This window comes from Arachis duranensis, chromosome 6 (assembly GCF_000817695.3).
Source record: "Arachis duranensis cultivar V14167 chromosome 6, aradu.V14167.gnm2.J7QH, whole genome shotgun sequence".
Taxonomy (NCBI): domain Eukaryota; kingdom Viridiplantae; phylum Streptophyta; class Magnoliopsida; order Fabales; family Fabaceae; genus Arachis; species Arachis duranensis.
In genome coordinates, this window is record NC_029777.3 from 31,295,869 (window position 1) to 31,310,287 (window position 14,419).

At 34.0% G+C, this 14,419-nt stretch overlaps 1 protein-coding gene across 2 annotated transcripts; it reads left to right on the plus strand.

The window, feature by feature from the left end:
• Window positions 1–9,878: 9,878 nt before the first annotated feature.
• LOC107493508 (serine/threonine-protein kinase PCRK1) lies at window positions 9,879–13,357 on the plus strand. 2 transcript variants are annotated; one of them, XM_016114599.3, is made up of 5 exons: window positions 9,879–10,022; window positions 10,339–10,742; window positions 11,469–11,729; window positions 11,965–12,087; window positions 12,712–13,357. In XM_016114599.3, exons 2-5 carry the CDS (start codon window positions 10,356–10,358, stop codon window positions 13,225–13,227), a joined length of 1,287 nt encoding a protein of 428 aa, XP_015970085.1. In that variant the 5' UTR covers window positions 9,879–10,022; window positions 10,339–10,355; the 3' UTR covers window positions 13,228–13,357. The 2 variants fall into 2 exon arrangements, with proteins under 2 accessions (XP_015970085.1, XP_015970086.1); XM_016114600.3 differs by having other exon boundaries at window positions 10,342–10,742.
• Window positions 13,358–14,419: the final 1,062 nt, after the last annotated feature.

The window sequence follows — 14,419 nt, forward strand, 5'->3', positions numbered from 1 at the left end:
CCAACGCCACTTCACTTTGGCGTTCAATGCCACTCAATCTGGCGTCTAACGCCACTCCTCCAGAAGCACTCCAGTAGCTTGTTCATTCCATCTGCATCTAAACCCACTTGCTAAATTTTGACTTGTGCGTACGCACATTTAAACTTATGTTCACTATAGCAAATTATATATCATTTTGAAGCCCCAGACGTTAGCTTTCCAATGCCACTAGAACCGCCTCATTTGGACCTTTTTAGCTCAAGTTATGACCAATTTAGTACAGAGATGTCAGGATTGGAAGCTTTACAAATCCTTCATTTCTTGAATTCTCCCATTTTGCATGCTTTTCTTCCACTTCTTCAATCCATACTTGCCTTGTAAGCCTGAAATTACTCAACAAACACATCAAGGCATCAAATGAAATTAAAGTGAATAAAATTTAGCAATTATAAAGCTTAAAAAGCATGTTTTTCCTTTCAAGCACAATTTAGGGAGAAATTATGAAACTATGCTATTTTAATGGATAAATGCAAGAAAAGTTGATGAAATCTACCCAAATAAAGCAAAGAAATATCATGAAATATGGATTCATCAAGGTGTTCATTGAGGAGAAAACTGTGGTGTTGAATGGTGGACGCACGGACCAGGGGCTGGTTCAACATGATAGGGGAGTGGTTGTTGGACATGATCACAATGACATTATAGAGGATGATTCTGGACTTGGAAAAACCGAAAATGGTTCAGAAGACAGTGGCAGTCACAAATCTATTTTGAAGGAACAATTGCTGGAAAATGTAAGGACCTGGGAGCTGGCTAAAGAGTCAGGTGCTATGTTGTACAACGAAGAGGATGACATTATGGCAATTCTCCAGGCACAGAACAAAGAAATAGCTCGTAAAAGGAAAGTGGCTAAGCAGAAAGAGAAAATGAGACGGTGCATACCCAAACATAAAAAATAGGTGTGTAAAAAAATTATTAATGATTATTAGTGCTTGGAATGTTAGGGGGATACGGAGGGACGAGAAGTTGAGAATGGTGAAGGACCAAAAGAAAAAATATAGATTAAATCTGTTAGGACTGATTGAGATTAAAAGCCAGGTTGTGACAAAGTTTGACGTTGCAAGAATATGGGGTCAAGATGGTTTAGGTTGGGAATATGTAGGCTCTGGTGGCGCATCGGGTGGACTTCTGCTAATATGGGATGAATATGTGTTTAAAAAAAGTAATTGCTATAAGGGGGAAAGGTGGTTGTGTGTTGAAAGAGTAATGTTAAAGTCTAGTTTTAATTGCGCTTTTATCTTAGTCTATGGTGCACATAATAGAGAAGAGAAGACTCATGTTTGGGAGGAACTAAGTTATATAGCTGGGTTATGTCAAGTTCCTTGTTATTTTCTGGGAGACTTTAATGAGATTGTACATGTGGAGGACAAGAAAGGTGCAACTAGCTTACCTCGGACTGCAGAAGGGTTTAGGGATTGGATACAAGATATGCAATTAGTGGATCTGTCGCTCAGTGATCGTAAGTACACATGGCTTCGAGGATGATCATGCAGTCGTTTAGATAGAGCATTGGTTACTGTGGAATGGATAGAGGAGTTTCCAGAGACTCGGTTACGAGGCGGGCCAAGGGGTCTATTAGATCATTGCCCCATAATAGTGGAAGACAAAAAGTTGAGGGGGGGTCCAAGGCTGTTTCGAAGTCTTGATTCATGGTTTACACATGAGGGTTTTCTTAGCATAGTCAAGGAGGAATGGAGAGCTTTGGGGGCAGATTCAGTTCACAGATAAACTGAAGGCGCTGACAATCCCATGGGGAAGATGGCATAAGGATAATTTTGGTGAGATAGACAAAAAAATTACAATGTTTGAGGATGAAATCAAGTAGATTGATGATATGGTAAGCAATGGGGTGCATGATGGAACGATGGAGGCTAAAAGAAAGGTGTTGGTCACTTGTTGTGAGAAATGGTATGTAAGAAAAGAAGTACATTGGAAACAGATGTCTTAGTCCAGGCATGCGAAGGAGATGGACAAAACCATAAGATACTTTCACAATATAGCCTCAACAAGAAGGCGGAATAATAAGATTGATACACTAATAATCAACGGCAGACAGGTCAAGAATCAAGCGAGAATCAAGCTAGTTATCAGAGAATTCTACAAGGATTTATATCATCAGGAAGCTTCTCTTATGATGGGATTCAGAGATGGTTTGGTGGGCAAGATAGAGGAGGCAGATGCTAGGACTTTAGAGGAGCTGCCATCGGCTGAAGAGATCAGAGTGGCTGTGTGGGACTGTGAGTCTTCTAAAGCGCCAGGTTGTGATGGGTACAACATGAATTTCATCAAGAGGTGTTGGGGCGAGCTTGGGCCTGAGTTCACGACAGCAGTTATGGGATTCTTCCAGACATCAAGATTACCGGCAGATACCAATATCACTTGGGTGGCGCTAGCACCCAAGTTCATTGGTGCGAAGGAGATCAAAGATTTACGACCTATGAGTATGGTGGGGTGCATTTACAAGGTGATATCGAAGGTGCTAGTCAGCAGGATGAGGGCAGTAATGCTGGGATTAGTAGGGGAGACTCAGAGTGCGTTTGTCAAAGGGAGAAAAATACATGATGGGACACTTATTGCATGTGAAACAGTAAACTGGCTTAAACTGAGGAAAAAGGAGGCAGCAATAATCAAGTTAGATTTTCAGAAAGCATACGATAGATTCAAATGGAGTTTTGTGGACATTGTATTACAAAAGATGGGGTTCGTGCATAGATGGAGAGCGTGGGTTATGGAATGTGTGACAAATGCATCTATATCGACTCTAATAAATGGTTCTTCGTGTAAGCCGTTCAAAATGGAAAGAGGTTTAAGACAAGGTGACCCGCTTTCTCCTTTCTTATTTGTTTTGGTTGTGGATGTGCTGCATCGAATGGTTGGAGAGGCTATCAGGAACAATCGCATATCTCCGTTGTTGGTAGGGGGAGATAGTATAGAGTTGTCGCACCTGCAGTTTGCTAATGATACTATTCTGTTTTGTCCACCTAAAGAGGAGACTATTAAGAGCTACCAGCGGCTGCTGCGATATTTTGAGTTGATGTCAGGACTAATGATTAATTTTGAGAAGTCCAGCTTGATTCCAATTAATTGTGATGGGCAGTGGGTCTAACGTATGTGCAAGTTATTGGGTTGTAAGGGGGACACCCTTCTAGTTAAATACCTTGGAATATCTTTGGGAGCAAATCCTAGGTTGGTGAAAATCTGGAAGCTTATAATAGACAAAGTGGAGGAGAAGATCAGTCTATGGAAAGCTAAGGTGTTAAGCAAGGCAGGGAAGTTGGTGCTTATCAAATCAGTCTTAAATAGTTTGCCAGTGTATTATTTGAGCTTGTTCAAAATGCCGAAAGCTGTTGCTGAGAAACTGATTTTCTTGCAGAGAAGATTCCTGTGGAGTAAGGAAGATGGTAGAAATGGTATGGCTTTAGTAAGATGGGAAGTGGTGCAGGCTCCTAAGAAACTAGGCGGGTTGGGAGTTGAAGATACTATGATTCGTAACACAACACTCTTGTTTAAGTGGTGGTGGCGGGTTGCGAAGGAGGAGTGTTTATTGTGAAAGAAGGTCGTATGTTCGTGTAACAATCTGAATCCCAATGAGCTACTGTCAACTCAAATGTTACCTACTAGAGGAGGTCCGTGGAAGGATATTTACAAGCTATAAATCACGAATCAACGTATAAAGGATAAGATGGTTACAGGTTTGTCTATGGAAATTGGTGATGGGCAAAGGACTCGGTTCTGGAAGGATGTATGGTTACTTTGTGGATCTCTGAAGGATTCTGTTCTTGAGACTTTTCTCGGTTTCAAACTAGTGTGGATCTATTATTGGGGATTGCGGGTCTTGGGATGGGTTAAAGTGGATCTGGAACTTCCAATGGAGGCGTGAGTTGTTTTAATGGGAGCTGGAACTCCTGAGTCAATTACACGAGACTTTGAGGCCTGTGAAAATAGTAAATAACCGAGAGGATAGAGTTGTGTGAAAATACGATAGGCAAGGTATTTTTTCAACTAACTCATTTGTGTAGGTGCTGCAGGAGGAAATGCTTCCAGAGGAGGTCACCAGCTCCAGCTTCACTAGGACCATTTGAAAACGTTTGGTTTCACCAAGACTGGAGCTATTTGTTTGGTTTGTCCTGATAGAAAGGGTGAATATAAAGAAGAGGCTAAGTCGGTTTGGGATTATTAGTCCAGAAGATACTGTTTGTATTTTATGCAATAATGATTTGGAATATGTGCATCACTTGTTTATAGGCTGTGCATTTGTTTTGGTAGGTGTGGAGTATTTGGCTGTCATTGGTCTTGTCCGGATTCGCTGAAAGAGCATTTTTTGAGCTGGACAGAAGAACCGAGGAGTAAAGAGGGTTGAAAGCAGAGGCTGAGGTGCTTTTGTGCCATTATTTGGAACATTTAGTTGGAAAGAAACATGAGGATTTTCAAGAATAAAAGCAAAGATGTTGACGAGATCATCAACATGACCATGACTAGCGTTAATGAGTGGACAGGTGTTGATCCCTTTGGTTGTTGATGGCTATGCCGAAAATGACTTGGGAACTTTTGCTGTTTTGTTGTGATCATTTATTTAAATAGGATTGTTGTGTTTGTCTAACTCTATATGCTCCACTTTATTGTATTGAGCTTTTACTTTAAAAAAAAAAGACTGAGATAGAATTATTGGTGACCAAGAGGAACATAATGGCAACGTCGAAACTTAACGCAAAGGTGAACTGGATATGCGGTGACTGCGACATAATCGTGGTGCAGTAGCCTTGGCGATAGAAGCAGCAGTGATCTTTTGGAATCTTAGATGAATAAGAGCGGAGATGTTACAGGACATATACAAAACACAACAACACAAAAAAATCTGAATGTATGGTGCGACCATGGTATAAAGAGGCAAGAACCTTACCAAAGACAATTGTCGAGTAAATTCCCATAGTAGTCCCCGAGATTGATGCTGTGCATCAAAATTGTCCCTGAAATTCCAATTACACTAATTACGTCCCTGAGATTGGAAAAATTGCACCATAGTAGTCCCTGACCCGTTTTCCGTTAACGACGCGCTGACGTGGCTTGATGACGTGGACCTTTGGTGACACATGTCACCTCATGGTTTGGCCACGTGTCACCTCATGATGACGTGTCGGTCAATGACACGTGGCATGCTGACATGGATGGGTATGCCACGTGTCACAATGTTATTTTGCCACGCGTCAGATTATGCCACGTGTCGCAATGTTATTTGTCCGCGTGTCATCCACTATGTCATCGTTACATGTGCACCAATTTGATCCCCTTACTTTGCATCAAATGACTCATTTTAGTCCTTGAAATTGAATGTCGTGCACCAAATTAGTCCCTTCATCAGTTTTTTCTCATTTTTTTATAAATTTAAAACTCTCAATATTTTTTATACACTAATTTTAATTATATTTTTATTATACGTATTTTATAATAAATTTTTTAATTAAAAATATTTACTTGTATCATTAGAGTACATGATAACTAAAACTAAAATTTTATTATTGCCTCTTGTGTTTATTTGTATCTGTTTTAATACTATTCAAGTCATGGTTACAATAAGTACTTATATTGATTAATATTGTAATATATGAAAAAGCCACCTAACTAAGTTATAGATAAAATGAATTATTATAATCGACAGTATAAATCTATCTTGTTAATTTAGTGAGAAGTTAATTATATGAAAAATCGACACTCTTAAAATGGATGGGAATAATGAATTTATATTAGTTAATAAGTGCCTTATCAAGTATCCTAAAATATTTATTAAAGTGTTAAATATTAAAAAAATTGTATTAAGGAATATTATTATATTCTTAACTTACACTCTTTATTAAATCAATATCAACATGTCACATAATTTTTTTAATAAAATATTGTAGAAAAAAATTGTATAATTAAAACTAATATTTTAAAAATATTTTATAAAAACACTTTTATTTAAATAACTTGTGAAAAGATAAAATTAAAATTAGTGTATTCAAATATATAATGAGAATTTTAAATTTATAAAAAAAATGAGAAAAAACTGATGAATGGACTAATTTGGTGCACGACATTCAATTTCAGGGACTAAAATGAGTCAGTTGATGCAAAGTAAGGAACCAATTTGGTGCACATGTAACAATGACATAGTGGATGACACGTGAACAAATACATTGCGACACGTGGCATAATTTGACACGTGACAAAATAGCATTGTGACACGTGGCATACCCATCAATGTCAGCATGTCATGTGTCGTTGACGGACACGTCATTATGAGGTGACACGTGGCCAAACCATGAGGTGACATGTGTCACCAAAGGTCCATGTTATTAAGCCACGTCAGCGCGTCGTTAATGGAAAACGGGTCAGGGACTATTATAATGCAATTTTTTCAATCTCAGAAATATAATTAGTACAATTAAAATCTCAGGGACGATTTTAGTGCACGTCGTCAATCTCGGAGACCATGACGAGAATTTACTCGACAATTGTCTCATCTTTTTGAATTTGTGATTAAAAGTAGTCTATTTTTAAAAAATTGTGATTAAAAAAGGAAGAATGTGTTAAAATAAAAAAAAATTTAATTACTAAATTTTCTAAAAACAAATTTACAGGGGCCAGATTTTAAATATTTATATGACGGTTAATGTTACTTCTGCATCAAAAAGAGAGTAACGAATCCGTTGCTATAAAAGGCAACTATTTATTATTTTTGTTCTTTATAATCATTTTTGAACAAGTCATTCAAATTCATGAGAAAAAAAAAAAAAAACTTTAGAAAAACGCTAATGAAATTATGATTATACGGTGTACTCCCCCAACTCTCGCCATCGTCCACGAAGCTTCATAAAATTTCGCACCCAAAAAAAAAAAAACGATTCAGTTCACCGTTTATCTGTTGTTTTACTATTCTTTTCATTTTTTTATTTTATCAAATTTATTTTATTTTATATCAAGTAAGAAACAAAAGAAAAGAAAAACAGAGCGCAGAAGCAAAGCCACTAAGGACTACAATAACTCAGCAGCAACGAGCCACTCAGCATAGTTCACTGGAGAAAGAGCGCCACGCTTCGGAAGCCCTTATTCCTCAATCACTCCATAGCAAACCATCCAAAATTTTAGTATGAAATTTAAGAGAAGTTCCTAACTAAATTAGGTGTGAAAATGACACAGAATTTTTAGGTACTTGGGTTTTAAAATAAGAATAAAAAAATGAGACATAGTTGGAACTTGGCGCAAGAATATTTGTTTATGTAACTTTTTTTTTCAAAATCTAATTGTCATCATTAAAACAAAAATTCATGGTATGGTCTTCGTTATCTTTGGGAATTTAGTTTGATATAATGTACGAATTGATTACCATTAAAAATCTAAAAATAAATGTATTATTAATAAAAAAAACAAAAATATTATATACACATAAAAAATCACCAAATTAACTAATATATATTTATACATAAATATATAAGATTTTTTATTTTAATAAATAAAATAATTATAATAATTACTGAAATAAATAATTTAAAAAATATTCACCGAAATAAATATCTCTCTTATCTCGTTTACACCGTAAAAGAGATAATTTTCCATGTATCTCGTTTACAGTGTAAATGATATACGTTTATTTTTTTTTAATTTTTATATGTCTCGTTTACATTATAAACGAGATATATGTATATATAAATAATTAAATATAATTTTTAAAAATAATAAAAATATTAATACTTTAAATTAGACCAAATTCTAAAAAATGGAACGTTTTAAATAATAAGGAAGATGAACGATTTTAAACAATATAGAAGATAAACAGTGCATTTTAAATAATAGGAGAGATGGACTGTACATTTTAAATGAGTTCGTTACCACATTTTTTTCCTAATCGTTAAAATAAGTGAAAGTATATATAAGTGTATCATTAAACTGCCCACTGTTAATACGATTTTTTTTTTCTAACTACCCATTATTAATACTATTGCTTGTTCCATTCACTTAAAACTTTAACTAATATTATTAGTATATTATTAGAAATAAAAAACTAAAAGCTTTTTATTGAAAAAATAATTTTAAAATTCTAATCATAAAAATTAATAAATTAAACATACATAGGTTTACTTTGTCTATAAAAACCTTTTTATATTTTTATCTCTTTTCCAATAATATTTTTTGTACAAAAATAATTTGAAATGCTTAAAATTAATATTTGCATTATTGTTTGTGTCTATCTTTTATATATTTTTATAATATAAAAAAATTTTGTTTTATCTTTTCTTATTTTAAAAACAATTTGAAAGTAGTTGAGCAAAATTTACGGTAGAATAGAAGTGTGATACAAAAGTAGAGGATGCCGTTGAGAATGAAATGCAATTTTTAAGGATGAATGAAGGTTTAATGTATTATTTGGATATTAGCGGCCAAAATAAAGGGACCAACATACAATTTAAATAATGAGTAATTAGAAAAAGATAATCGTATTAATAGTAGGTAGTTTAATGGTATATTTATGTATATTTTTATTTATTTCTGCAGAAAAATAAATGTGTTAATATATGCTCATTTTAAATGGATAGTCCATCTTTTCTATTATTTAAAATGCCTTGTTTGTTTTTTCTACTATTTAAAATCGTCTATCTTTCCTGTTATTTGAAACATTTTATTTTTAAGCGTTTGGTCCAATTTAAATTATTAATATTTTTTATTATTTTAAAACATTATATTTAATTATTTATATATACATATATCTTGTTTATACGGTAAACGAGATAATTTTTCATATATCTCATTTACACTGTAAATGAGATATATGAAAATTAAAAAATACATGAATCTTGTTAGAAGAATATTTATTTCAATAAATATTTTTTAAATTATTTATTTAAATAATTATTGTAATTATTTTATTTATTAAAATAAAAAAATATTAAATATATAGTAATTAATTTATTTTGATTGAATATTTTATATTTTAAAATATATTTTATACTAATTACTGATTTAGTATTGATTCTTTTATATGTCCATAGTATAATTAAATATATATAAGATATTAGAATGAAAAGGCTTAATTCAATTTCAAAATTTAAATCAGCAAACGTAAATATAGTAAATGTTCATTTTTTAATAATTGATATTAAACTAACTACTTAGATTGATTGAAATATTTATCAGAAATTTGAATTCCGTTTTATGTATATAATAATTTTTTTACCAGCATTAAACTTTTAAATAAAGTTTAACATTAGACTTTTAAATAAAGTTTAGATTTAGGATAAATCAATTCTTAACATGTCGTGTTAAAATATATTAAAAAAATATAAAAATATAAAAATATAAAAATATTAAATATATATTAAAATTAATTATAAAATTTATTCATTATGTATTTATATATAAATATATATACTTTAATTTGTTTTAATATATATTTTATATTTTAATATATATATATTTTACACATATATTTAATATTGGTATCTAGCATTGTTTAAAAAAAGTATATTAAACCACTAACTACTCATATGTAGCACCCTTTTCAGTACTTCGCTTCAATAATTGAATTTACTACTTACTACAACTACCTACATTTACAACGCGGTGTTTGTCTTTGTCCCTTCACCAAAGAACCAAATCCAATGAAACCTTGACTTTGCCCAATGGCCACAAACCGACACATCGTGTCATCGTTAGCCTTAATAGTTAATAGTTAATACAGTTAACAGTTACCTTCATCTCATTTTAACATTGCATAACCCAAGCCTGTTACTTTCTTCCTTATATTAATTACACTCACTTCCCTTTTCACACTGCGTTTTCTTCCACCCTTATAAAGGTTACTGGGACTTCTCTTCCTCCCTGAACTTTGGACTCATACTTCTCTCAAGTCTTCAACTTTTTGAGGCTATGGGTTAAGAGTGCTCTCCTAGACTCTTGTTATTCTCACTCAACAACAACTTTATTGGATCAGAAGTTTCCATTTGCATAAGGTCAGTTCCAGAATCTCTCCATTTTTACTTCTAATTTATAATTTAGTTTCTACTTCTATGATTGGTCCCTCTGAATGCTGTTGACTTGTTCAGATTTTGTTAGGGGAAAGAGCGATGTCGTCAGTTGAAGTTTTCTGAAATTGGAATGTTGACTAGGGGAATTAGGTTATTTATGAAACTGCCTGATGCAAATTTTTATTATTTTCCTTAATTCAGTTTGAGATGTCTTCATACCATCAGTGAATATGATTTTAGATGCCATGTTGGTTGTTCAATGGATATGTGTTTATCAATTTCCCTTGTTCCTTCTGAAAAGCAGTCGAACCGGGCGCAATGGTGTGCTTTCCATTCCACTATGGTGGAGAGAAGAAGGATGAACCAAAAGGCTTGAAATCAATGTCAGGTCGATCAGACTGCTCTATTTATGTGGAGGCTGAGGTTAGAAGATCTGGTTCTGAGTTGAATTCGCAGGATGTCTCGGAGAATGGCAGCTCAGATTCCCTCAGGAGGAATTCCACTCCTAGTTTCTCCCAAAGACCTAGCAACCTTAGAGTGTTCACCGTATCCGAACTCAAGTCTGCCACAAAGAATTTCAGCCGCTCGGTTATGCTTGGAGAGGGCGGGTTTGGGTGTGTCTACTATGCGTTGATCAAGAGTTTAGAGGATCCTTCCAGAAAAATTCAAGTTGCTGTTAAACAACTCAGTAAAAGGGGAATGCAGGTGAGGGTTTTTTGGCTTATGTTCTATTTGAAGTAATAGAAATTACTTAGTTGCTTGGTATCTTAGCAAAATGTTAAGGGGTGTTGCCGTGAACTTATGTATATGCTATTTTCCCCCCCTTTTGTCCGATGATAGTCTTAGTATCATAACACAAATTATGATAAGTGTTATCACATTATATTGTCACATTATATTGTTATAAAACTTACCTTGACTTATCACACAAATTCACATGACGAAACGTTAGAAACATGTACTTCATCTTCTATACCTAAGGCTTTTAGCCTCTTGGTAAATGTCTCAAGACAGAAAATACAGAAACTGAGACAATAGCTACAAAGACAAGAGATAAAAGTTATATATCTACTTTTGTCCTTAGTTTCTGAGTGGACAGGAAATTGGGCAAACTTTGTTCGAGGTTGAGATATTTTAATTGTGTCTATATTTGTTTCATTCTCCAGACAGCTTTGTATCTACCCATATCTCTGTACTCTCTATCCTGATATTGTTACCACACGCCAAATCAGGGCCCAAGTTCCTCTTGGTGTGCAACTTTCATGCTGTTTTCATTTTGTTAACCTTAATTAAGCTGTTAGATATTTGTTATGAATATATTCTGATTGCGACGTGATATAGGAATTTATATTTTATAATTTTTTTGTGCTTACTTTATTATCTTTTTTCTCTCCTCTAGATTGAATTTGTTACTTTACTATTAACTTCTAGGGGCATAGAGAATGGGTCACAGAAGTGAATGTTCTTGGTGTTGTCGAGCATCCCAATCTTGTGAAACTAGTGGGATATTGTGCCGATGATGATGAAAGAGGAATCCAGCGGCTTCTGATTTATGAATACATGCCAAACAGAAGTGTGGAACACCATTTGTCTCATCGATCTGAGACTCCTCTCTCGTGGAGTAGGAGAATGAAAATAGCCCAAGATGCTGCCCGTGGATTAACATACCTACATGAGGAAATGGATTTTCAGGTATAGCAGTATATATATATAGCACTATTTCCCAGTTCCTCTTTAATTAATTCATGCATGCCTTGTCTAATGTTTTGTTTTCTGCACATTTACATATCCCACTCCCCAAAATAGAAAGAAATAGGAACCTTGGAGGATCTAATTTGAATGCTTAGAGAGTGCTTTATCTGTTATTCATATCTTCGGTTTGGTGTAGTTGATTAATGCCATCCTCTCTGTCTGCACAATATTCTAGATCATTTTCAGAGATTTCAAATCATCGAATATCCTTCTCGATGAAAAGTGGAACGCAAAGCTATCGGACTTTGGGTTAGCAAGATTGGGACCATCGGATGGACTAACTCATGTCTCAACAGCGGTATGCCTACCCTTATTGATCTATGACTACTCAAATAGATATTGTTACCATATTCAGACAGATGATTACTTTCTTTTCAATTTAACATTTGATAGTGCTGATGGTTTAAGAGGGGCTGAATAATTTATCGTGTCAAACATGTTCTTGTCTGGAGCAGGAAATCGTAAGAGTTGTCTTGCTCCTTTTGACAGACATCTCTTAAGCTCAATGTATATGACAAAAACAAATCAATTTCTATACATTTTTTTAATACTATCAACCGAGTAAATTACAAAAATTGCCAAATCAACATAGATAACTACCCATTACCCTCCGTGATTTCTCACTTTTTGTCAATTCTCTAGGCTGATAGTGTGAATCAACAATGGTGAATCAACAATACGAAACTGTTTTACATTGGTAGTGCATTGAAATTAATCTCTTAGACGAAATAGGTTCATTTCTTGTCCATAAAAGTTTGCTTTCGTTTTCATTCTATCATTGTTATTTCAACAATGGCAGATGGCTAGTTAAACTGCCCTAGTTTTTTCGATCTCCCTTTTGCTGTTAAAGTATGCAGCATATTTTCCAAACAGGTTCTAACAGTATAGTACTTGTGTTAATATGGCTATTTATGTTCATCAGGTTGTAGGAACAATGGGGTATGCAGCTCCTGAATACATCCAAACCGGACGTCTGACATCAAAGAATGATGTGTGGAGCTACGGTGTCTTCCTTTACGAGCTCATTACTGGCAGGCGCCCTATCGATCGAAATCGCCCCAGGGGTGAGCAGAAGATGTTGGAATGGATAAGGCCATACCTAGCAGATGGGAAGAAATTTCAACTAATATTGGATCCAAGACTCGACAAGAAGCAAGTCTTCAAGCCAGCACAAAAACTCGCTTTAATAGCTAACCGATGCCTTGTCAGGAACCCAAAGAATCGCCCGAAGATGAGCGAGGTGTTGCAAATGGTGAATGGTTTAGTAGAGTCTTCATCTGGTGCTAGTCCACAGGTACCCTTGAAGAGTGCGGCGAAAACAAACAAAGCTTCCGAGGACAATGAAATACATAACAAGAAACGGACCATGGATATGAAATCTGGTGAGAGCAATTGGTTTGTTAGGATCTTCAGACAAAAACTGGTAAAATCATGTTGATCATTGGTCTTCATGATAAGCAAAGAAGACTTCATGCATATTTTTCCAATATGCCATGTTTTAACAAAACATGTCCAAAGTTTCCTCCACAGAAGTTAATGAAAATCTTGCCTTCTATCTTTTCAAGTTATTTAGGAAATTTTCAGGGATTCTGTCAACAATTTTAGAGGACTAGGAATGATTCCTATGTTACTAGATAGTTGAATATACGATTATATTCATTGATGAGAAAACTGAATGATTTATTATTGTACATATAAAATTCGAACTCAACAATTTTCTTATTACAATAATGCTCTACATCCAAGTGATTTCACTAACTAAGTCCAACCATGTGATTTAGAGTCACACACCGCACCACTTATAATAGACTTTTAACGTAAATCTCCTCTTTTTCGTTCCTCTTCAACGTAAACCTTCCCTTCTTTGATCTCTCTGTATTTTTGTCTGATTATTGTCTCTTTTCTTCATATTTTTGTTTTCTTTTTCTATTTTGTTGTGTTCTCCTCTGATTTTATTCTCTTTCTCTTTAGATTCCTATCTCATTTGTGTTTTTGAAATCGAATAGTGTAATTAAAATCGTTTAGGTTTTGCGTGTTCCAAAATAATGAATGATTCAAGTTCAAATCAGTTAAATGACAGCAATTTAGATTATTCTTTTGAATTGAATCAAGTGGACGAGGTTTGGATCATTCTTAATTTTATCTAGTTTTATTCTTCAACAATTTTGAATTGAATGGAATGGAATTGAATCTAATGTAATTGAATAAAGTGATAATGAATAATTTCATTCTTCTTTGCTAAAATCAGTGTTGTTTATGAACACAATTTTCGGTTCATTTATTATTACACAATGGTGTTGTTTTGATCATATTTTGGTTTATTCCTCAACAATTTTGAATTGAATGGAATCTAATGCAATTGAATACAATGATAATGAATAATTTCATCATTCTTTGCTAAAATCAGTGTTGTTTATGAAATTGAATTTGGATGAATGCAGGGTTTCTGAATTTATAAAATGCACAATTTTTGGTTCATTTGTTATTGCACAATAGTGTTATTATGATAATATTTCGGTTCATTTTGCAATCCAGATGTGTTGTTGACGAACAATTTTTCTCAAAGATTGGGATGACTTTCAAGACACTTGAAGAAGTTAGAAAATTTCACAAGTTTCGCACAGATGAAC